The 25,385-nt window shown below is 39.9% G+C and overlaps 2 protein-coding genes across 4 annotated transcripts; one reads left to right on the forward strand and one right to left on the reverse strand.

Annotated features, from left to right (window-relative positions):
- Positions 1-498: 498 nt before the first annotated feature.
- LOC308138351 (centrosomal protein of 55 kDa-like) lies at positions 499-3,411 on the reverse strand (the record flags this gene model as incomplete). Its single annotated transcript, XM_080507433.1, has 8 exons — positions 499-690; positions 1,087-1,158; positions 1,302-1,509; positions 1,615-1,741; positions 2,015-2,165; positions 2,442-2,492; positions 3,046-3,138; positions 3,259-3,411. The coding sequence occupies 8 exons, from the start codon at positions 3,409-3,411 to the stop codon at positions 499-501; spliced, it is 1,047 nt and encodes a 348-aa protein (XP_080363559.1).
- Positions 3,412-6,158: 2,747 nt separating this feature from the next.
- Positions 6,159-25,017, forward strand: myofl (myoferlin like). 3 transcript variants are annotated; one of them, XM_080507641.1, is made up of 54 exons: positions 6,159-6,327; positions 6,741-6,796; positions 6,920-7,011; positions 8,930-9,038; positions 9,229-9,325; positions 10,110-10,279; positions 10,647-10,775; positions 11,324-11,386; positions 11,524-11,574; positions 11,694-11,724; positions 11,816-11,931; positions 12,018-12,144; positions 12,247-12,350; positions 12,458-12,526; positions 12,613-12,656; positions 12,747-12,829; positions 12,950-12,985; positions 13,075-13,199; positions 13,293-13,406; positions 13,715-13,892; positions 14,467-14,591; positions 14,698-14,807; positions 14,927-15,119; positions 15,236-15,391; positions 15,508-15,639; positions 15,751-15,914; positions 16,954-17,068; positions 17,711-17,813; positions 17,931-18,070; positions 18,161-18,325; positions 18,546-18,633; positions 18,832-18,909; positions 18,992-19,173; positions 19,282-19,440; positions 19,641-19,742; positions 19,967-20,128; positions 20,217-20,382; positions 20,463-20,533; positions 20,619-20,633; positions 20,739-20,837; positions 21,096-21,224; positions 21,479-21,634; positions 21,798-21,889; positions 21,974-22,144; positions 22,292-22,440; positions 22,597-22,736; positions 22,839-22,927; positions 23,015-23,110; positions 23,214-23,355; positions 23,475-23,574; positions 23,918-24,114; positions 24,201-24,310; positions 24,396-24,543; positions 24,711-25,017. In XM_080507641.1, the coding sequence occupies exons 1-54, from the start codon at positions 6,240-6,242 to the stop codon at positions 24,747-24,749; spliced, it is 6,165 nt and encodes a 2,054-aa protein (XP_080363767.1). In that variant the 5' UTR covers positions 6,159-6,239; the 3' UTR covers positions 24,750-25,017. The 3 variants fall into 3 exon arrangements, with proteins under 3 accessions (XP_080363767.1, XP_080363768.1, XP_080363769.1); XM_080507642.1 differs by lacking the exon at positions 20,619-20,633; XM_080507643.1 differs by lacking the exons at positions 6,159-6,327; positions 6,741-6,796; positions 6,920-7,011; ... (2 more) ...; positions 10,110-10,279; positions 10,647-10,775 and having other exon boundaries at positions 11,360-11,386; positions 11,671-11,724.
- The last annotated feature ends 368 nt before the right edge of the window (positions 25,018-25,385 follow it).

Raw genomic sequence — 25,385 nt, forward strand, 5'->3', positions numbered from 1 at the left:
CAAATACATTAGTGAAATGGCCCTAGATGCAGTAGAGTTAATTGTGTGTGGATTGTGAATGTGTTCAATGTATGATGTTCTTGAGCAGCGTCGCAAATGACATATGTCGGTGTTCCTCCGTCATATTTGATGCATTCTCATTCATTCATAGCAGCTTCAATCAGTTTAGGGAAATGCTTTGCAGATCAAGAGTGAACAAATGACGTCCTGGTTGACACGGTGCATTAGAGTCCCCTTCAAACTGCCATCAGTAAACAGGCACCAGATGTGTGCAACAGCTGCAGCTGTTCGGTCTGCGCTGGATGGAGCTGTGGTGGATGTCGTGGTGTATGAATGCAGAGCTTTGCGGGCATTTTAAACACAGGAGGAGCACAGCCACAGAAACTTAACACTGTAGTTTATTAACACAACTTTCTCTGGGTATACGTTATGGATGAAAAAAAAAAAAAAAAAAATCCATGTTACCAGAGACAGAACTGAAGAAGTCTCTCGGTCGGCTCAGGCGAGACAGATGTCTATGTGGGTCAACAGCTCTCGGTAGCGACTGGTTGGGTACGCAACCTGGCACTTGGGACACTCCAGAAAGCTTTGGTCCAGCAGGTTCCACGGAGGAGTGGACATCTCTTGGCCTGTGTTGAACTCGGACTTTGGGTGAACCTCTTGGTGCGAGCTGTGAGCCTGCTGGCCTCTCTGATGTAAACAAAATCATCAATTGAGTTGTGGGCAATATTTCTCTGCTTCACAAACACTTTCAGATAAATCTATTACTAATCAAAACGGCTTTAATAAATGTGTTGATAGCAACCGTGCATGTTTGATGTGGAGTAACTAAGAATGACTCATGCAGTCAGTTGCTCTGATGACAAGCACCAAACAACAAACTCTAAAAAGTTTTACTTTTTAAAAAAAAAAGAAAGAAAATCCTGGCTCTAACGGTATCATAGACAATCCGGAGAGAGTTTCAGCTCTCAGACTATGACCTGGTACAAGAACAGAATAGAGGGTCGGGTCTTTTGCTCTGTTCGTGGAGACCTTTGACTACTCTGTGGAATTTTCTATTTTTTTTTTTTGCGGCATCTTCTGGACTTTGACCATTTGCCTCTTTAAATAGGAACAATTCTGCCTCTTATCTTCGAGACATTGTGAAGAAATCTTGATCTAAAATTAAAAGAAGTTGTGAGTACAGTCAGAGCTTATAGGTATGGGTTGTTTTTGTTTTTTTAATTGCAAGAATATTTCCTCCTACGAGAACGAGCTTTGATAGAAACAAAATGCAGGATCGACTCAGATAAGCTGGCTACCTGTCGCTGAAGGTCTCCAATATGCGATCTTCTCTTGTCCATATCAAGCCTGGTCTGGAGGTCTTCGGACTCATCTCTCAGCTCTGAGCCATCATCATCACCATCACCATCATCATCATCATCATCATCATCCTGCTCCCCTCTGCTCTTTCTTTCACTCTCCAGCTGCTGTCTGAGCTCTTCAACTTCACTCTCCTTTTCTTGCCACCTGCACATCAATTTGTGAGTCATGACGCTCACAGTCAGTAACCTTCGTCTTTAAAAAGAGGCCATATCAATCCATTTTTTTTCTTTCTTTCAATTCTTAACATACCAGATCTGGGTGATCAGCAGGTCCTGGTGGTTCACATCTACCTGCTCCCTCAGTACTTCCAGCTCCTCTTTGGCTTTCTGCAAGAGTCTTTCATAATAATCCTGCATATAGCTCATTCTCTCCTTCTCTGCAAGAGAAAGTAGTGCTAGATCAGATAAAGTTAAAGTTCAAAGAAGAGATAGCCATGGGAATGATGTCACACAACTAAATAAACGATCAAAGACGAGCCAAACAGCTGCGCACATGTGCAACACATAACATGACTACACATGGTGTTGAAAATGCAAAACCAGGCCGTAGTTGGCGACTGTGGGACAATCTGCAAAACCCCCCCCCCAAAAAAACCAACCTCTTGTGAGAGTCTGATGTGTGTCCGCTGCTCGCTGTCCCTCCAGTTCACCATCTGAATGTGCCTCATTGTGCTGCTGTGAATGGGCCTGATTGGCTTCGTTCAGCCGATTCTCCAGCCGTGACATTCTGTCCAGAATCGCCATCACATAGGCCTCTCTCTGCTGGTCATATTCCAGCCACTGCTGGTTCTTTTTCAGGACCTCGGGGAGGGGAATTCAGTATAAGAATAAGAGGCACACAGCAGAGAGGGGACAGACGGACAGTCATGCCAGTGGTATGGCTCCAAAGCACAAGCGGCAAGATGTGTTTACGACACTCAGCATATTTCTTCATATTGAAATATGGATAATGGTGTTAGATAACAGTCAACAAATGTAGCAGATTTCATTACACAACACAATACAATGCCAATGAGCAGAAAAGAAACCTGGATTGAGAGTATTAAGTGTGAACTACCCTCCACTGTCGGAACTTACATCATCCAGTTGACTTCGGAGCTCTGTCACATCTTCATCAGTGGTGGAAGACTGCTCACACGAAGAGAAGTCCTAACCATGAACAGAATCTCATCAAAAGCTTCATAACTATCATTAACATGTGTTTAAAGTTGGCCCTTTGCGAGGAAGTGCTTTAAAGTACAATATTTGTTTTCCATCAGTGCAGAAGAAAGACATACTATTAACAGGCAACTGCTGCCATCTCATGGCCTAAAAGGATATTGCAACCATAGAAATGTGTGGATTTTGTGCTTCAATGTCTGTCACTACTGTTATTTTGAAAATCAACCCACATCTGTCACATTTCTGAATAGTTCAACTGCAACATTCTTATTGGTACAGTTTTATAGGAATATTGACTGTAAGGGACAACTTTATATTGAAAGAGAATATTTGTTGAGAGTGTTCTTAAATGTCAATCATTTTTCTTTACAATCAGCACTTTCATCTCAAATAAATGTTATCCCTGTTAGGACTCTTTCCTTGCAAACTTGAAAAGATCCTGACACGCCTAGTTAAGATGCTTTTGTGTCCCTCAATCTTGCTGAACCTTTCGGGTGTGTGCTTGATTCTTTCTACTCACGTCGTCTACTGAACTTGCTTTGTTTTGATGCAGTGGCTCATCTCCAGCCTGCTGAGAACTCTTCATCCACAGCATTACAAAGGAAAGGAAACCCTGCAAAGAGACAGAGAAACACCTTTTCAGACTATCTCCAAAAAATACTACTGCTTACATAATTTTGTTTTTCTTTCCGCACAATCTCAAAAACTATGTTCACAAAGTGACTGCGTTTACCTTGACGAGCTCGCACTGCTGTGAATATTGACTATAAAACTCCCCGAGGGTCTTCTTCAAATATGTGTTCTCCTTCCTCAGGCTGCTCAGAGCCACATCGCGCGCAGAGTTAAGCTTCTTCTTGAGGGAACGTTTGTATTTCGAGGCTGCCATCTTTGTCGCCTGCTGATAGATATTCCATAAGATTATCAAGTAAACAAAACACCACCATATACAATGTCAAGCACCAGCACTCGGAATGTTTTTATCTCCATGAAGATACACAGTGACATGAGATATTGGCCTCATTTTACTGTCTGTTTTTACTGGAAAGCCCTTTGGTTACCTTGAGTGTTGTAAAGGCTTTTCGAAATAAATATTGATTGACCACATTTTGTTTTTAAAGGGATAAAAAGAGTTGATAATAATGTAATGAAGTTTAAAAATGTGATCATTTTAGTGTCTGTGAGATATGTCAAGATATGAGTGGGTTTGGTGACTTTGCACTGACAATTGGTGTCAAAACTAATTTTTCCAAGTTGTACGAGATGTAACTTTCAACTCTAAATGTCAACATGAACCTGGAAACTTCTGAATTATAAAGTTAACTTCTCACTGGATGAAACAACCTCATCTTCTGATACATTGACTGAGCAATCAAATAATATTAACTAATATTAACTACAATGTTGTTGTTTTTTAAACAAACCCAACAAAGGGTACAGTGCAATTTTAAACCTATTGTTATTATAATGCATTTATTGTGTTCTATACAAAAGGAACGTTTGGGGAAACAGGTAAATATCTCATATGCAACTCTGAACTCTACTGAACTTCTAATCTAACCCAAACACATTTTGTTCAATTCGTCAAATGTTTGTACATGAATCTTTTAAAACCTCCAGTCGCTGAGCCAACTTTAAAACAATTTCCAACTGCTGGGGGCATTGCTATGAAATATTCTTACTCTGCATTTCTAACATATAGACATTTACATTTTTTTTTTTTTTTAACAGCTAAAAAAGCTCCAGACATGACCATAAATAGGTTTTAGCAGTGTACCATCCTCAACATTCATCTCAGCTATAGGTTTAATGATTATGGTGCATTTACACAGCTGTAGCTTATATTACAATAACACGAAATAGACACTGTATATTGGTGGATACCTGCTTAAATATATTTCTTGAGAGAAAAAAATAGGTTCAACTAAGATTACTGTAGTGTATAGTTTAACTACCAATCACCTAAAGATAATAAAGCCTGAAAGAACACAAAGAATAGAATCAATGTTCATATTTTCTATCCATGGACATGTCACAACCTCCTAATTTTAAATTTGTCATATGAAGAGTTCCTTCTAAGGGAAACAAAAGCATTAACACAGTTGAAAGTATGAAATAAAGACAATTTAAGGGACAAGAACAAACAATTGATCAGTTATAACATTACTTTTAGTTTAACTGATGGCCAGCATCTTTACAGGCCATTGTTTAACTGCTTTGCAAAAACGGAGTTATTTCTGTCCGAAATTACAAAGAAGGGACAAATTAAATACCAGCTTCACCCATTTGCTGATTAAAAAAAGCCAGTTTTAGATCACTTTTTCAAAGTTAGCATTGTTAGAGACGCTAATTGTAGCATCGTTGCTAGCGAGCACAACAATCCCATTACGACTGTCAATTCACGTCCTCTTAACTTACTGCTTCACAAAACGTATCCAAAAAGTATTTACATTTTTCGAAGCGAATAACTTCGCCAAAAAAAAAACAATATTTTTTTTAATCATTGGCTTATTAAAATAGGTGGTCTTACCAGACTGAACACGGATACAGGTGAGTCAAAACGTTAATCTGTTAGAGCCTCTAGGGGGCGACAAAGATTAGTTACATTATTCTCCTCTTAGTCAACACGTTAACCCCCCTACCAAAATTTAATTTAATTTAATTTAATTTAATTTAATTTAATTTAATTTAATTTAATTTAATTTAATTTAATTTAATTTAATTTAATTTAATTTAATTTAATTTAATTTAATTTAATTTAATTTAATTTAATTTATACAACAGCTATTCTTATTCTTATTCTTATTCTTATTCTTATTCTTATTCTTATTCTTATTCTTATTCTTATTCTTATTCTTATTCTTATTCTTGTTCTTATTCTTATTCTTATTCTTATTCTTGTTGTTGTTGTTGGGACATAAGCCCTTTTTATTCTGATGTCACACAATCATTAACTTCAAACCCGGAACAAAGGGTCTAATCTATAAATGTCATAATATAAGGAGATTATGTATCCATACGTTCATAAACACACATTACAGTGCATTTGTACAGGTCACTCTATGAAGTGAAGGTGGAGATTATTCTTTTTATTACCACTTTGTCTTTCCATCACATTTTGTGGAAAATCTACCTGCAATCACTGAATCACTAAATACACTTATTCTGATTTGATATATTGAGTGGTTTACTGTTTTATTAACTCCTTTGTTAATTGTATCTGCTTATTGCTGCTTTTAAAAAATGGGAATTATTTTAATGATGAGGAGGACACAGATAAACGGGTTGGTTCGGAAAAAAAGGCAACATGTACTCTCAAGGATAACCTTAATACAAAAACTGCAGTTGCACAATTTCCACCACAGTGCGGCGCCGTAGCACAGCACAAGAACGTTTATTAAATTTATCGACAAAGCAAATGAATCAACTCCTGTGATTTAGAATAAATGTGTATGTAGAACTTGCAGTATTTAGTAAAAGGTTTTGCAGATCAGCCTCTTTTCCTGTGTGTTGATGTTGTCCTCGTTCTCGGCGGCTGCTGTGACTCATAAATGAAACAAGCAGTCAGGGGCGCGCGCTCCCTCCTCTCAACTGCACCACAGCCGCGTTTCTCACTTCACTCTGTGAGGACACAACCTGTCGCCAGACCATGAGATACTTCTGAATACATTGGGATTGTTATTTTTCTTTGTTTCATTTTTTTCCCCTCCCCCCATTATGCTGCGGGTCATAGTTGAATCCGCATTTGGGATACCAAAAAAGAAACTTGGAAACCCAGACCCTATAGCAGCGGTGGTCTTTAAAGGTGAGGCATTTCTTCAGGGGAAAAAAAAAATCTCACTCTGTTATGTCATTTGAAGTCAGATCAACTATGCGGATGTTTTAATTTCTATACTCTGATTTTCTTTGTTATTATTGCTTTTGGTCGTGGTCAATCTCTTTCTCACTGCGTAAACGAATATTTTGGAAGTCATTCAAAGTACACAAAGGGGGGGATGCCTTATAAGATGACAATTGGCTTCTGTTCTCAGAGGGAAAAACTTATGAGCAGTTTTTTTTCATTTTGTTATTTTAATTTAGTGTTAATTATTGAAGGTTTTCGGATGGATGATTGGTTCCATTGCAGAAAACTGAAAAACTTTGATTTTATGTGTCAAGATGCACCCAATAGATTTATTTGACTCTATGAGCTAAAAATTTAATTTATTGTGCTTTCAGGTGAAAAAAAGAAGACCAAAGCAATTGACAATGACCTGAATCCAGTCTGGAACGAAGTAAGTGGGATTAATGCTAAAAGTCATGAGTATGAGCCATTGTTTGTTATTTATTTGGGGTGCAAAGGTTCCTTTTGGCTTTAAAAGTGACTGATTACAATGTCTGCTTTCTTGTCGTGACAGGTTCTCGAATTTGATCTGAAAGGTTTTCCTTTGGATGCATCTTCGTTCATCAATGTCGTTGTCAAAGACTATGAGACAATCGGGAAAGACAAGTAGGTGCACGGATACATTTTCACTGGTTGTGACTTATGTTGTTCGAAATCAGACGGGTGATGTGCCTGATGTGCCAACTGACCTTATAAACTTGTTCCCTGCCTTTGTGGAAGAGGTCCTCTGAGTCAACACCTTCCCTGTGAATGTGGGTTGGTATTACTGGAATCCCCCCCTGCATAACCCCCCCCCCCCCCCCCCCCCCCCCCATGCCAGGTCATGCTGGTACTCACTGAAAGGAAAAGCTCCTTCTCACTTTAAATTTTACTTCCAGTGATAATAGATGTGCCATTATAACTGGCAAAAGAGTTTCTGCAGCTGTTCTTTGAGGACTGGTTAAAAACAGAGATTATGATGCAGGACTCACATCACCCTTGTTTAGACTTGCTGTGTAAGTAAAGAAGGAGCTCTGCCTCCTTCACAATGACAACTCCTACCAAGAATGTTGCCTTAAAAGGAAAAACAAGATCCCTTCATAGCCGCTTTACTTACCACACACTGTGTGATTTATTACTTAATTTTTCTGTGTTTCATCTCTGGGTATATACATGCACATACCTGCGGCAATGAGATTCTTATTTTTGTCTGAAGTGCAGGGAAGAGGGCAGGCCAAGTAATAACCTCTCCAGTGAGTCACTCCATTGCACGGATTGTGTACAGTTTAAATTGTTCTGAAGCAGGAAAGAGGGGTGGGAGTGAGGGTAGTGGCCTCAGCCACGCAGGCACTCCAATGTTTTTCCATGACCATTGCCCACAACACACAAGAGGGCTGACTAAGAGCTTGTGCTGACTTGTCATTGGTGCATCTCCAATGATTTGTAGCAGCTCAACAAACAGACTGAACATCGAGCTCAGTCTCGAAATTCGTTTGGAAATAAAGGACAGTCTGCTGCCAAATCCCATGTATGCCCTCAAGAAAAATTAAGAAAAGCTGTGGCGGCTGAAAGCAGGTATCTAATCTGGAGTGCAATCAAATTAGGATCATACTCATCTGGTGGACTGTATAGTTCATTTGGCAAAGTTCATGGTTAACAGCTAAAGATTAATTAGAGTAAATGTATTTGTATGCAATAATAAAGCTTAAATTCGACATTGGCCCATGACTACAAATACTTGAGGGTTGAAAATACTTTGCCTTCCATTTATTCTTGTTTATGACCTCTGCAGTGACAGGAACTGTAAATTATACCAAACTTCCTCCACAGGAAGTTTACAAGCCACATGTCACCAAATATAATCCCTCATCAGTTGACAGTAAGTGAAAGGAAAAAAATAAAGAGCGTGTGTTGTTAATGGGTTAGTAGTAATGTTGCCTGAGCAACTGGAACTCTTTGTCGAGACCCAAAGTAGACATTGTCTTTTGGGAAATTCAGCAGTTTGTTTTTGTTTTTGTTTTTTTGACAAAGGTTGTGGAAAAAAATGGAATGTTATTATTAGGGTCAAGTAAGTATTTGTCCTCAGAGCCTCACTTTGTATCAAAAACAATGACGGTCTGTGAAGGAAGGCGTTTCCACTTGGCGTGATTTTAGAAAATGCCCAATGTGTTGCAATCCCTTGTGGCTATTAATCATTGGTACATGACCGCTGTTTGTTTGATTGAAGCAACAATGTTCCCGTTGCTTGGGTTTGTCACAATATGTGAAGAAGTGAAATTGGGAAGTTTAAACTGGCGTGACCATCCAGCCAAGCGCTCATAGCGATTCATAGCTTTTTGAGCCTTCGATGTCGGTTCTCCCTATATTGTAAAGCAGAAGTCACCAATCACTGGGTTGTTCACCCACTAATAGTGAACGTGAGCTGGCATTAATCCGCTTGTGAGACAGGTTAGAACTTAGGAGTTACATTCACAACATTGCTTGCGATTCCCATTCTCTGGTATTTGCTTTGACCAAATGGGATGATATGTGGTTTCCTTTTTAGGTTGATTGGCTCTGCAAAGGTCTCCCTGAAAGACCTGGCCAGCGGGCATGTGAGCTCCTTCCCGTCCAAGAATGTACCACTCATCAATGAGAAACAACAACCGACTGGGGTGAATACGTTCAGTGGCTCTTACATTCAGCTTTCACATTATACTTTTCAATTGCTGTTTATGCAATCGAGTATAACACATAACACTGATTCGACCCAGTGACACTGTCAGTAAGCAACGTCTTGAATATCTGTGATGTGTGGGACCAAGTCGGCTTGTTGTAATGAAGATTTTATTATTGTTTCTAAAGGCAACCATTAATTTGCTTATTGGATATGAGCCACCTGCCAACACAACTCCAAATCTCAATGACCAGACAGATGGAGACACGTCTCATGCGGATGGTGGTAAGAAGACTCAATTTGAGAAATGATTTTATTATTAAATGCACTTCCCTCGAGAATTCAAAGGATGCCCACATTAAAATATTGCGGAGGGATGGACCCCATCACAACTGACATTTCAGCGATACGCATCATACATCCTGAACATCTATCAAAGTGTTAGCACGTGGGCTACCACTGCAAAGGTCGAAGGTTTAATGCCCCATCTTGGAACTGTCCATGTGTTAAAGGCAAGACACTTAACCTCGTACGTCCTGGAGTACAACGCACCAATGGTGTTGCATGTACATGTGAATGTGTACCCCGACTACTAACCCGATTTAGATACTTCATCTACATGCAACTCTAAACTGTAAACATTTCACTGAGTTTTCGAAATGTAACATAGTGCACTTTAATACTGGAAGGAGATTTCTGTAGATAGATAGATAGATAGATAGATAGATAGATAGATAGATAGATAGATAGATAGATAGATAGATAGATAGATAGATAAATACTTTAATGATCTCCAAGAGAAATTCACAACATTAACATTAACTTCCTTGTTACTGGTTTTGCTTCTCAAAAAAAACTTTTATCAGTACAATTGAAAGTACGTCACAATCACCAAACGGATTCAAAAACCAAAAGAATTAATTTTCTTTGCTTATTCCGACTTCGACTTGTTCTTCTTAAAAGAAATGGTGATATCATTCGGAGAGTGACAGCCATGTCATTATCATACGCAATGAAGATAAGTTACCCTACAAAATACTGATGAGTTGCAATATTTTATGGACTACAGGAGACAGTGGTGATGGTGATGAAGGAGATGCTGAAATGGACGGAACGGGTGAAGGTCTTCAAGACGGAGCTCCGTCTTCATCAAGCAAACCCAGGAAGTCCAGCCACAAACCTCTCCGTCTCAACCGTAAGAGGCACAGGGCCCTGGCAAATAAGCCACAGGACTTCCAGGTATTGTCTGCGTATACTCTTACACAGTTCCTGGATATAATTTTGGAAGGAATTCTTGTTATCACATGTTCGTCAGTGTGAACACTCAATCAAGGCAGTTTTAGAGATTTGCAGGTGGATCAAAACACTTTTTCTACTATTGTTAAACAACTGCAAACGTGGGACCATCGCTTTGCCCTTGCATGAAAGAAAACAATTTCACACATATGATTTTCTTTAGGAGTGTGTTTTGGTTTTCGCAGTCCATGGCTGAATATAATAGGCTTGTGTTCTCATTGTTTGTTAACCCAAAATGAATTAATGGCACTTTATCAAGCAAAAGATCAGGGTTTGTTAAGCTGCTTTGTTTGCGCTTTGTGATGGTCAGATTCGTGTTCGAGTTATCGAAGGCCGACAGCTGCCTGGCAACAACATCAAGCCAGTGGTGAAAGTGAATGTGTGTGAACAGACCCACAGGACCAGAATTAGAAGAGGAAACAACCCATATTTTGACGAGGTACTGAGACAACCACCATTAAAAACAATACTACTCTTAAAAGGACCTTTTGTTCCAGTAATCACAGGACTTTTACCTTTCACTCTGCTTGTCTTTTTTAAACATCTTCTAGTCTTCTGTCTTTCGCAAATAATCTCCAGGTGCTTCAGGAACAACCTGAGTTGTTTCTCCCTGTCATTAGCTTTAAAGGTACAGTATGTAGCGTTAATAATATGAAAAGAACAACCTAAAACATAGTCATCAAACTATAGCAGAGAAATCTATAGAAGTTAACATCACAAGATGGTGTTGTGAGTAGATGATAGTGACAGTGCTTACATTTTACATAATGTACCATTAAAGACTGGACTTTTGGCTTCCTCTGTGCCTAATTCCTTTCCTATACCTTATTCCCTCATGTCTGTCCGCAACAGTAAGAGTCGCATCTTAAAAAAACTGTAAGTTCTGTTGTTTCCCACAAAAACTGATATCAAAGTGTGCCTGGCAACAAAATGTATTGTGCATATGGCATGAACATGACTGAAAGAGTTTTCTTCTCTGTCCCTCAGATGTTTTACTACAACGTCAACATGCTGCCCTCAGAACTGTTTGATGAGAACATTAGCCTCAGGGTGGGTTTTTAATCATTCTTATAAGATAGATCATTTAAAAAAAAATTTTATTTTAGCTTCTTTCTCAGAATAAAATCAATTCTGACTTTTTTCTTTCTTTCTTTCTTTCTTTCTTTCTTTCTTTCTCTATTTCACAGGTTTATGACTCCTTTTCTCTCAGAGCTGACAGTCTAATTGGAGAGTTCAAGGTGTGCCATTCATGCATTATTTGTACTGCTCTGTTTATTTCACAATTCAACTAATGGAAATGTGGGTTTATTTGTCCTTTTTTGTAACTTATTTAGATTTTTTCCCCTCACATATATAGCTGGATGTTGGCTACATATATGAAGAAGCTGGTCAGTGTTTCACTCCAAAATAAAAAATTTTAAGAAATGCAAGTACTTTTAATCTAATTGCAGTATGTGTGAAATATTAAAACATGTTCAGGTCACGCCATAATGAGGAAATGGCTCCTTCTGGGTAATACCGATGACTCCAACTCGGGGGCCAGAGGTTACTTGAAAGTCAGCATAATTGTTGTGGGAACTGGAGACGAGCCACTGGTATGAGCAACATATACCTAAAAATCAAACCTGTCTGTCTTAGAGCTGCGTTAAAACAAGCCCCTTCGCTCCTCCACTTGTTGCAGACTGAACAGAGAGAGACGATTGAGGAGCTGGACGACATAGAGAGCAATCTTTTAATGCCAGCTGGTGTCACAATGCGATCAGCCATCATAAACCTCAAAGTCTACCGTGCCGAGGATATGCCACAGAGTAAGTGTCGTAAACGTTTATGCACTCCTGCCAACCCTGGAGTCTAATCCATTCAGATTAATCTCAAAGGTTTGTCTGACTAGATGGTGTTTTGTGTTGCAGTGGACGATGCCTTTATTCAAGCTGTGAAACAAGTATTTGGTGGAGAAGGAGATAGAAAGAACTTGGTGGACCCATATTTGGAAGTCAGTTTTGCTGGGAAGAAGGTATTTCATGATCGATTATAAGAAAAACATGTTTGTTTAAGGTTCTTACCTTTGAATTGAGTTACTTTATTGTGACGCTTACGTTATGCACACATGGGTGTTTTTAGCTGTGCACCACAGTCATAGAGAAAAACGCTAATCCAGAGTGGAACCAGGTCCTTCATCTCCAAGTTAAAGTAAGAAAATCACATTTTCAGCACTATCTTATGAGCTTCATATGAATTTTAAACTTCTTTTAACTTCAACCACGTTGTTTCTTCAGTTCCCATCCATGTGTGAACGCATCAAGTTGACTCTGTATGACTGGTAGGAAACGTTTGAACTGTTAATTCATTTAGAGATGACCAGGGGGGGACAATAAAAGCAACAATTAACGTGACAGTTTCCTCTTGGTAGGGATCGGCTAACCAAGGATGATGCCATTGGAACAACATTTTTGAATCTGAGCCACATGTCTTCTTCTGGTGGGGAGATTGAAGGTATTTAAATGGTTTATATTTTATTCACTCTAAATATCATTCATTTGAATCATTTATCAAAAATCAGTCATTTAAGAATCAAACAAATAAAGTATGTTTTTTTTTTCTCATTTAAAACAGATGAGCGGGCTGAAAGCAGCAATGTGGTCTCTGAAAGTATGTACAAAATAGTCATCCACATTTTAACATTCAGTCTCTTCGTGTACTAGAACATAAAGTGTCTTTAATGTGTTTGCACGTTACAGTGAGTGCTGCTGCATCTGAAGTCGGTTTTTTACCAGCGTTTGGGCCCTGCTATGTTAATCTGTATGGAAGCCCAAGAGAATATACCGGCTTGCCTGACCCATACGAGGACCTGAACTTTGGAAAAGTAGGACTCCGTATTCTGTGATCTAGTTTGAATACAAGATATTTCACTTCCATGTGTATATAGAATTTTTGGGGGGATTTTCATGTGTTCTAGGGGGAAGGGGTTGCATACCGGGGCAGAGTCCTTGTTGAACTGTCTACCCAGTTGGATGGAAAGGTTGAGAAGACTGTGGATGACATCTCCAACGACGACATCCTGGTGACCCAGGTACACACAGCATACTCGCTAAGAACGCCTGCAGGTTGTCATGTTTTCTGTGCAGAGTTTGTAAGATTTACATGTGGGTACATGTGGGTTTTCTGCCGGTTTGCTTCTCTTTCAGGCCAAAAACACCTATTTGAGGTTAAATGATGACTCTAAATTATGTTTCTGTGTGTCTGTCTGTGTTTTTGCCCTACAGTTATCTAGAATTTGCTCCAAAGACTAACGACCCTAACTTAAAGTAACTAAGAAATTAAGAAACCACCTTCCTACCTTAATTCTAACATTACCACATCCTGTTTAATTGGGTGCAGAAATACCAGCGGAGGAGGAAGTACTCTCTGTGCGCCGTTTTCCACAGTGCGTGCATGCTCCAGGAGCCGGGAGAGCCAATTCAGTTTGAGGTCAGCATTGGTAATTACGGCAACAAGCTGGATTCCACCTGCAAGCCTCTGTCTTCCACTACACAGTACAGCTATGCTGTGTTTGATGGTATGAAACTAACAAAGAAAATGTCTAAAATTTCTCTTTCATGCAATGTGAGAATCTATTTCTCTTTAAATTCCTGTCTCTGGAATGTTGTACAAAGTTTTGTTGATGTAGGTTTTCCCTTCTTCCTATACAGTATTTTGAATAAATATAATTGCTAATTTAAGTGGGTAAAATATAATGCACCTATTAGTATGTTTAAACACTTCATGGTTAGGCTTTTGGAGATTCACATACACACACCCATTAAAAATGATGTCATCCAAGGTGCTTGAATGCCTTTGAGACTAATTTAGGGTTTATTGTTTCGCTCAACAACACATTGATAGTTGGAAATGGGCAGCAAACTGCCTATCATGGGACTGGAATTCTCTCTGCCACCTGAGTCACAACCACCCCCAAAAATATAGATGACAAATATTATACTGAAATAAGATACGAGTCATGCACTAACAGTTCTTTGTCTGGACTGCGAACATTTGCTGTAAGCTTGTGTGATGAGTAATCAGGATAAAGTCTCACAATTTTCACAACATGTGCTTGTTGTAATTGAGGATATTTATTGTCTATCCCACAGGTAATCACTACTATTACCTACCTTGGGCTGACACTAAGCCTGTAGTGATCCTCACGTCATACTGGGAAGACATCAGTCATCGCCAAGACTCTGTCAACGTTCTCCTCTTCATTGCTGAGAGACTGGTGAGAATCAGCATTTTACAATGAGCAGCTAAATAGCGGGCATGTCTACATGAGTTGTAGTGATCATAAATAATTTAATTTTAAGCATTTTTACAATACATTTCAGGAGTCCCACCTGACTTCTTTGAAAACAGCCATTTTAGCCAAGGAGCCAGAGGCACATCTGAAAGCGATTTGGCTCAAACTCATCAACCACATGATGGAGGACCTAAACAGGTAAACCATGAACCAGCAGATTGCATACTGGACCTGTGGGTTGCATGTAATAATGGGGCCTTGTCATTATGGTGGCACATTTGCACATTTATGTTTCTGTTGCCTCACTATTTTGGCAGTTTCAAGCTTCCTAATCTGGAGAGTAAGCCGAATGTCACAGCACTGGATCTCCAAATGAAAAACCTGCGTGATGCTGCTGTGGAAAGTATCAAACAGATGGCAATTCGCATGAAAGAAGAGCCCACAGATGTAAAAGCTACTGTTGGTGATATTGAAGACTGGTTGAACAGAATCAAGCAGCTGGCAGAGGAGGTATGGAGAAAGCATTGCTGAGTTTCCATTGAAAACACCTAGAAAACATTGATATGTAAACTAAAAAGAAGCAATTGAAACTTTCTTTTGCAAGTGATATGTTTTGTGTCCTTCAGCCTCAGAATAGCATGCCCGATGTGATCATTTGGATGCTGCGAGGGGAGAAGCGTGTGGCTTATGCCCGAGTTCCAGCCAACCAGATCTTGTACTCGAACTTCAGCGAGCAAGCCTGTGGCAAACACTGTGGAAAGACTCACACTGTCCTTATGCAGGTAGATGTGCAAGGGCACCCTCACTCTAATGAAACTGACAGCACTTTAAAAACATACATCCTTCATAGCCAATTCAATATTGGATGCTTTTAAATCCTTCGTGTTTGTTTTGTTAGTACCCCATGGACAAAAATAAAGGACTGAAGATTCCCGTTCAGCTGCGAGTCAACATGTGGCTCGGTCTCTCTGTCCACGAGACGAAGTTTAACAGCTTCTCAGAGGGAAACTTCAGTGTATACGCAGAGATGGTACTGTGTCATCTTCTACACAAACAATGCATTTTCAATGCAAACCAACAAAACTAATATTCCCGGTTTACTTCATGTTTCCCTGAATCAAACGGTTGGCTGTTACTGCAGTATGAGAACCAGGCACGGGTGTTTGGGACGTGGGGAACCAAAGGACTGGTTGGTCGCCACAAGTGCTCGGATGTGACCGGAAAGGTGAAACTCAAACAAGAGCGTTTTCTTCCACCGCGCAGCTGGGAATGGGATGACGACTGGTTCATTGACCCTGAGAGATGGTAAGTTTAAGAGACTCGCCTCAACATCATGCTTTCAACATCATAATTCTTAGTAAGTGCAGATAATGTAACATAGGGCCATTTCTCACACATAAGTAGCCTCTCCCACTCCGGTCATACTCCCTTCATTTAGTTGTAACGACTCATCATCCTAATGTCTGTCAATGTTTGTGTCAATTCATCTCTACTTTGTCCAGAACTGTTCCTCATAATTAGATATATAGTTCAGCTAATGTCCTCAGTCCTCCTGAATTAGGTGTAACGTTATAAGTAAGAGACTATTTATCACCTTTTTTATACATTAATGATTATGAATGAACAAAAAAGGAAAGCCCTGCTATATTTCATGGATTGCACTTGATTAAAATAAAAGTATTTCAAAAGCAGACATTTAGTTTGCATTCTTTGAGCCTCAAAGCAGCATTTCAGATGTGGTCGTATAGATTCTGTGAGAGGAAAAACAAGTGGTTATGGCCTAAGCAGTTCCTGCATGCCATGACATATACAACATATATGTGTTTGCAAAATTATCAGTCCTATTTTAAAAAATACACAATTTCAATTGAAAACAAATGTCAATAAGAAGCAGGAACTTTCTTTGTTTTAAAATGAACTTAAGGCCACAAAAATATAAATGAAGTGGTTCGATTATAAATTCATATTGTGGTGTACTCATTCGGGATTTTGAAAGTAGAAAAGTAGATCACTTGGTGTTAATTGTGTTCAAGAACAAATAAGATAACATACTTGAAAAATATATACACACTAATAAAATTACCCAGCACCGCTTAACTACATACAGTAATCAAGGGTACTTGCAATTTGTTATTTCCAGCCCTGCTTAAAAAAAATCATCGTTACCGTAACTGATGTCTGTCAGTAGTGTCAGTCTCAGCAGGAACCATATCATGAAAACAATCAAAGGAAGCAGGAATTTCAGTCTCAGCCAGTGTTTTGATTTAAGTGTGGTCTTGCACAGACTCTGTCTGAGTCACAAAGTCTTTCTTCCATGTCTGTGCTATGTTGGTGTTTCCTGCAGCCTGTTGACAGAAGCAGATGCAGGCCACACGGAGTTCACGGACGAAGTTTTTCAGAATGAAACACGTTTTCCTGGCGGGGAGTGGAAGCCTGCTGCAGAGCCTTACACTGATGTGGTACGATAAAGTGGTCGCACACAATGATACGCCTGTATAGGCTGCTGCATTTCTCTTTGAGACACTGCTTCAAATATTTGGGTTAAGATAACATGAACTGGCCTGTTTGTTCATGATAATGTTCAATATATTGTCAAGATTTTCCAAGCAACCACATACTTCAGACAAGTGGGTTGCTTTGCAGTTACATTCTTGTCAAAGAGCATATGGCATTATAATCACGTGGCCAATGTGTGGGTTTCATTATGGCTGCTAATAATAGACTTATTAGTTCCTTAGCCTGAACATTAGCCAGAAAATGTTTAACTTGCTGTCCACATTTGTTTTAGTAAATAATAAGGGAGTGAGTGTAGTGTTCAAATTCACCCTTCCCATGATATATTTAACACAATGCTACAACATCTTGTCGTACGGAAAGATTTCATGTTCGTCCCATTTGTGCAAGGGTTTTCTGGGAACTGCAGTTTCTTCCCGCACTCCAAAACATGCAATGCAGTTAACTCTAAATTGCCTCGGTGTCTGTGGTTGTCTGTGGTTACCTGTCTCTGTGTTTGGGCTCTGATACCCTGGTGACCTGTCCAGGGTGTATGGAAAGTAAATGAAATATGCCATAAATGAAGGACAGAGTGTGTGTTGTTGCAGAATGGAGAAAAAGCTCAAAGCCCAGGGGAGTTTGAATGTCCCCCTGGATGGGCCTGGGAAGACAACTGGACCTTTGACAGCAACAGAGCTGTAGATGAGAATGGTGACGTAAACATTTCATCAATGATATTTAATCTAAACCTTCCCTTCATTGCATTTTGTGTCATAAATCCTATACATTGAATCTTACTGTTCGTCTCTGTGGGTCTTTTCACACCAGGTTGGGAATATGGAGTCACTATTCCTCCAGATGATAAACCCAAATCTTGGGTTGCAGCAGAGAAGATGTACCACGTCCACCGCAGAAAGAGACTCGTAAAACCAAGAAGGAAGATGTCAGACAAAGTGGCTGTTGCTGAGGTAAGAAAGATGCTGATTTGAGAAAAAAGTTTATTTTACTTGCGCCATGAGTAGTTTCTTAGTCTTTTCTTGTCATTTTGTCCTCCACAGAGACGAGAACCAGGAGAAGGTTGGGAATACTCTTCCCTGATTGGCTGGAAGTTCCACAGAAAGGAGCGCTCCTCTGACACCTTCCGGCGTCGTCGTTATAGGAGAAAGATGGTCCCATCAGACAGTATCGGGGCCTCTGCTATTTTCAAACTTGAAGGGGCATTAGTGAGTCTTGCTCAGTTTCTCTGAACACTATTGGCAAATATCCACTGTGAATCTCCCAAATCAAAACAGTTGTCAAAGCAACGGGCATTATAATATGGCATATGAGTCATATCCTCTCATCTCAGGAAGTTTTGTTTTAGTTCTGCATTTTCTGCCTCAGATTTTGCCCACATACTTTAGAAAGAGTACATTTAAGCACTTTGCTCTGTTTTGTTAACAGGGGGTTGATGTTGATGAGAAAGCCAGCAAAAAGGATGCAGCCAAGCTATTTGGTGCCAACACACCCACTGTTTCCTGCCATTTTTCCCGTAAGTAGCAGGGTCAGATAAAACCAATTACTGGGCACTGATGTTGATTAAAGACTTAGTTTTCCTCGTGCATAACTTCCTGACTTCCCTCTTCGCAAGATAACATTGATATAAGTCTCCAAACAGTTGAATCACATCGTCATAACGTTGTTTTGGTAATGATCCAGGGTGGTATTTTGATCAATGATTTCCCTTCAGGTTCTTACCTTTACCATCTGAGGGTGTACGTTTATCAGGCGAGAAATCTCTGTGCCATGGACAAAGACAGTTTCTCAGGTAAAAGGAAAGCAAAAGTCCTGGAGGAATATATAGTTTTAAAATGGAAATAAAACAATAATAATACTATGGCCCTCTCTAGATCCCTACGTCCATGTGTCATTTCTACACATGAGTAAGACCACAGAAGTCGTGAGGACCACACTGAACCCCACCTGGGATCAGACTCTCATCTTCGAGGACATTGAAATTTATGGAGACCCACAAACGATTGCTCACAATCCTCCAGATGTGGTGTTGGAGCTGTACGATAGTGATCAAGTGGTGAGTTTAATCTGCCGAGTCTTTCATCAATAAAGTGAAACATGCTCAGGCTTTATTGCAGATATGTTTTATTAATGTTTTGGCTATTGCTTGTATTTTATCGACTAGGGTAAAGATGAGCCCATGGGTCGCTGCACATGCCGCCCTTTGGTAAAACTCAACCCTGGTGTCGATGTTACTCCTAAGCTGCTGTGGTTTCCAGTCACCAAAAAGGGTCGTAGTGCTGGCGACGCACTGCTCGCTGCTGAGCTCCTATTGAAGGACAAGGTACAAGAACAGTCAAAGATCACAAATATAAAGCAGAAAAACTTCAGATTATCAACATCCATCGATTATCAGCAGTTGAAACCAGAAAGTCAGTACAATTGCCCAAGTATGCATATGCACCGCAGTGAACCTCTGTACTGGCCACTGGTTATGACCATTGTTGACTGTATAAAGTTGTTAATTCTTTGTTTACTCTACAGTCTAAAGATGGCGATCTGCCTCTGGTGCCACCCCGGCGTGGGGAGAAACTCTACATGGTCCCTCAGGGAATCAGGCCAGTGGTGCAGCTGACAGCGATTGAGGTATAATATACAATTTTTCTTCGCTTTGCCAGGTGCTCAAAACACTTTGGCTTGATCACATGGCACGGTCAGGCATGCCAAGCTCAGCTCAAGAGTTCAGGGCTCCTTAGTTTCTGTCAATCCCAACAACCTTTCTCTCTTTCCCTAATTCCCCATTGGTTATAATGTTTTTTTTTCCTCAAAATTAATATACATGTTTGATGATATTTGTTGTCTTAACTCAGGTCTTGACTTGGGGCTTGAGGAACATGAAGAACTACCAGCTTGCCATGGTGTCCTCACCCAGCTTGGTTGTGGAGTGTGGCGGTGAGGTTGTTCAAACTGCTGTCATCAAAAACTTCAAAAAGAACCCCAACTTCCCAGGATCCGTGCTGCTGCTCAAAGTGGTACACACCCTCAGACTTTCTGCAGATGTTCAAACAATTATAAATATCTCATATCGTCGCTTGACTTTCTCGCTTGTTGCTCATCCAGCTTCTCCCTAAAGAGGAGGTGTACACTCCGCCCATCGTGCTGAAGGTGATTGACCACAGGCCATTTGGTAGAAAACCTGTGGTGGGTCAGTGCACCATCGACTGCCTGGAGGAGTTCCGCTGTGACCCTTATCGTCTCAACAATGAAGTCTGCATGTCTGCTCGAGGTAGTCCCATGCACGTACTCTCACTCATACAGTATGTACATGCTAGTTCACTCCCAAATCTTTCTCCATTAAATTTACAGTGGCAATGATAACCGCTGCTCAAGGAGATGTTGTCATAGACATTGACGATAGACCCATCATGAAAACTGAGGTAAATAAAAATAGTGACATGATGATTCAAAAGGATTTTTTACTTGTTTGGTATTCAGGAGAATTCTTTGTTTGTTACTTTACAGCTGCTGGAAGAAGTCGTGAGATATTTCCTTTTTTAATGCACATTCTGCTGCCATATGCTACCCCATAAAAACTAGAAAAATAAGATAAATAGAAATTCATGATAATTTTTCACTGTGCAGGAAGAAGAGGCAGTAGACTGGTGGAGTAAGTTCTATGCCTCTATTGGAGATCAAGAGAAGTGTGGGCCTTACCTTAAGAAGGGATACGACACATTACAGGTGACAACATGTTTTACAAAATATGGACCGATTTAATCTGTGACTTAGTTTGTTTTGGTTTTACTGGTCACATCTAGATAACTGTAGTGCCGGGGCGTGAACTTTAGTGCTTGCAAAAGTATTGTAGTTCAGCACAATGCAGATTTTTCTATGAGTAATTAAATATCACTGAAATGAATAACTTATAAAAGTTAACAATGGAGGGAGGGGGTAAAACTTCAGTTTCACTGGTGGATTTTTTTTGTCACTGATGTTTAGGTTTACACCTCTGAACTCGAGGAGGTTCAGGAGTTTCATGGACTGACTGACTTCTGCAGCACCTTTAAGCTTCAGCGAGGAAAGACTGAAGATGATGAGGATGATCCCTCTGTGGTGGGGGAGTTCAAGGTAAAGAATTCTGGCTCTTAGTTGGACAGTACTGTTTAGTAATTACTTTAACAGTAGGCGCAATGGATGCCTTTGTGGTTGCACAGCTACTTTCTGCCCTCTGGTGGATCAGTTGAGGATTTTAAATCAGCCAGTTTGGTTATTTTAGAATGAGACAAGTCCTAATATCTCTATGCCTATATATATGGATTTTTTTTTTTTGTCCAGGCTATTTAAAAAAAAATAAGTATTGTATTTCCCTACTTGGTGTACAGGGCTCCTTCAAGATTTACCCATTGCCTGATGATCCAGGGATACCAGTTCCACCTCGCCAGTTCAGAGAGCTTCCTGAGAGTGGACCACAGGAGTGCCTGATCAGAATCTATGTGGTGCGCTGCATTGACCTGCAGCCCAAGGACACAAATGGCATGGTACGTTTCATAATCATTGTCAAGTTACCAACAATCCTGCTTTAAAAATACAAAATAAAAATCCAGTCTTTTCATGTTGGATTAATCTATTTATGAAGAACTAAATGCTGATGGTTCTGTACCTGAAATATTTTCAACAAAATTCATTATGTTGCTTTTTCAGTGTGACCCCTACATTAAGATTACACTGGGGAGGAAAACACTTGATGACAGAGACCATTACAAACCCAACACCCTAAATCCAGAGTTTGGAAGGTCAGATTAATTGTTCGTTTTATTACAACATCAAACAATCAGCTGCAGAAAATGACTGACGTCCCCTCCCATTTTATTGTTAAGGATGTTTGAAATGCCCTGCTTCCTGCCTCAAGACAAAGATCTGAAGATTTCTGTTTATGACTACGACTTGCTGAGCCGAGATGAAAAAGTGGGTGAGACAATCATTGACTTGGAGAACAGACTCCTCTCCCGGTTCAGGTCCTGCTGTGGCCTGCCACAAACATACTGTGTGTAAGTATATAGTTAACCTGGTATGTAAAGTGTGAACAGAGAAATAAATATGCAGTATAGTTAACACGTAGTAACGTTGTCTATACACTATGTTCACGTTACGATCAAAAGAAATGAAGAGACATCAGTGGTTCGATGTTCTCACAGGTCGGGGATCAACCAGTGGAGAGATCAGCTGAAGCCTTCTCAGATCCTCCAGAATATGGCCAAAGTGAGAGGCGTCCCTCCTCCACGCTTTGAGGCAGATGCCAGCTCGCTGACTTTCTCAGGGAAACAATACAACCTGCAGGATTTTGGTACAGCCGTTTTTCTCAAATGGCTCAATTTTTAAGTGTGTCTTGATTTAACGTTCACTCCGGATGTGTTTGTATTGTTCTCTGGCTTTATATGCGTCTGAAATGTTAACGTCAATCTTCTACACCTGACAGTGGGATGTGCTTTATCATTTGCAGATAAGAACACTGTGACCCACACACATCTTGGTCCAGCCAGAGAGAGACTTGCCCTGCATGTCCTCAGAGATCAGGGGTTGGTACCAGAGCATGTGGAGACGAGAACCCTGTGCAGCTCCCACCAACCAAATCTGTCCCAGGTCATACAAACAGGAGGAGCACTCATACTGTGTGAATGTAAAGTCATCAGGATTTGCAGGTTGACTGCGTATATGGTCTAAAATCTCTTTTCATAAATACAGGGACGAATTCAAATGTGGGTGGACATTTTCCCAAAGAGCCTTGGGCTGCCTGGGCCTCCATGTCACATCACGCCGCGCAAAGCCAAGAAGTAAATAACTCTTTACAAATGGACTACTTCACAACGTGATGAAATAAAGCATATTGTTTGCTTAAAATGTCAATATGTTTGGAAAAGGTACGTCTTGCGGGCTATAATTTGGAACACAACTGATGTCATTCTGGATGAAAAAAGCATCACTGGAGAAAACATGAGTGACATCTATGTTAAAGGGTGTGTTACATCATATTCGTACTCTACTGAGATCAATTGACCTTATTACGCTTGTTCATACCTCTCTGTACCTAATTTGAGTCAAACATTGTAATATTTTAAGATGGATGCCTGGAATGGAGGACAACAAGCAGAAGACTGACGTCCACTATAGATCCCTGGATGGAGATGGAAACTTCAACTGGAGGTTCATCTTTGACTTTGACTATCTGCCTGCAGAACAGCTGTGTGTCATGTCTCGGAAAGTGAGTAGGGTCATGCATTTTAATACTTAGCATTAAGTGAATGATCTGTATATACTTATCAGCTTTGCTGTGGTTATATGATGGGAGGTAATTGTCTGAATAAACTGTATTTCATACAGGAGCACTTTTGGAATCTGGACAAAACCGAGTTTAGGATCCCTCCGAAGTTGTTTATCCAAATATGGGACAATGACAAGTTCTCCCTGGATGACTATCTCGGTAACACAATATTGCTATTTTCACAAGATCAAACAAAGTAAAAGCTTTTAAAGGTCATGTGAACCAATTACAGAGAAGTATTTTCACATTTCTATTTATTACTTGAGATGTTTCAAATGATAGATTTGAGCCACAGATGCTATATGTATGTTACACACCGCTCTGAGGTCTGCTGTTAGTGCAGAATAAACACTGAATAAGAGTTTTTTTGTTAAGTTTTTCACACAGATCAAGAGCTGAACAACATACCTATAAATACAAAATATAAATCTCCACTATGTGTGCACAATTCTTATGTGTCAGAAAGAGAAACTTTAATTTTCTATCATTTTTTCCACAACAGGTTCAGTTGAGTTGGACCTTCTGAATCTCATCCCTCCTGCCAAGACCCCTGAAAAATGCAGCCTAAAGATGCTGCCTGGGATGCCTGGATACTCCTCCTCCTCCAAAAAACCACAGCCCAACTCACTTTTCTCCCAGAAGTCTGTGCAAGGCTGGTGGCCATGCACCATAGAAAAAGATGGAAAACATGTCCTCGGTGTACGTTGGCAGCACAATATGTGTTTATTTTTTTGTTTTTGTCTTTCCCGAGAAATTGCTCAAAGCTTCGTGTTATACCTTCACAGGGGAAAGTAGAGATGACACTGGAAATAGTGGAGGAGAAAGAAGTGGAGGAAAAGCCTGCTGGAAAGGGCAGGGATGAGCCCAACATGAATCCCAAACTGGACCCACCAAAGTAAAAACATAAGCAAAATAAAACTATTACTTATTTTGTATAAATTTACATAATGTAACTATTCTTGTCTTTCTGTCTTTAAAAGCCGCCCTGACACTTCATTCTTCTGGTTTACAAACCCTTGCAAGACCATGAAATTCATTGTGTGGCGCAGATTCAAGTGGATCTTCATATTTGGGATTATCTTTCTGCTGATTGCCCTCTTCCTTGGGATCCTGTTCTACTCCCTTCCAGTATGACCCTTTTATTTGGCTGATCATTTGTATTTCAGTATTGAGGAAAACAAACACACAGATGGAAATCCACCAACACATGTATTTCATGTACAATTGTTTACTTTGTTATCGATTTGTAGGTATGGGTGTGGTTTTAAACAAGTGATCTGATTTTCTCTCCACAGAACTACATCTCGATGAAGATTGTGAAGCCATTCTCTTGAGAGGCATTGTGGAGAAGCTGCCCGATTTCCTGCAGCCGAAACTGTGGCTCCGCTGTCGATCACTACCGTTCAAAACTGATTCATACTTTTCCTTACTGCTGCCAGAGCAGACTTGTACTCAGAATTTTCTTGACACAATCAAAGCTGTTTATCTTAAAATTTGCACTTTCAGTATTACTTGTATCTCTTGTATACCAAATGCAAGCAACCATTTTTATGTTCAGGTCAAATAAATAATGTGAACAATCAGATTTTAATAAACTTTGATCTATAAGCATTTTTTTTCCTGATTCATCTTATTTCCATTATATCAGTCAGCAATGCACACAATGCAGAATATACTTTTGTTGTTATTTACATGTGGATGTGGCATGCTGCAAAAACTACTCATACTGTACATACAAATACAAAAACATACTCATTCTATAGATATGCTAATTATCATTCACATCATTCACTTGATATAATTCTATGAAATAAAGACAATCATCAATCAATTATCAAATGTGCATGTTGGGTTTAGAAGGGTCACTTTGCATCTTTAACCAGGCTTTGTGAGACGTGTACGTGTGCGCGCGTGCGTGTGTGTGCGTGTATGTGCGTGGTCTGACGGGAGTCATCTCTGGTAATCAGCGC

Source organism: Blennius ocellaris, assembly GCF_963422515.1.
Source record: "Blennius ocellaris genome assembly, chromosome: 13".
NCBI classification, from domain to species: domain Eukaryota; kingdom Metazoa; phylum Chordata; class Actinopteri; order Blenniiformes; family Blenniidae; genus Blennius; species Blennius ocellaris.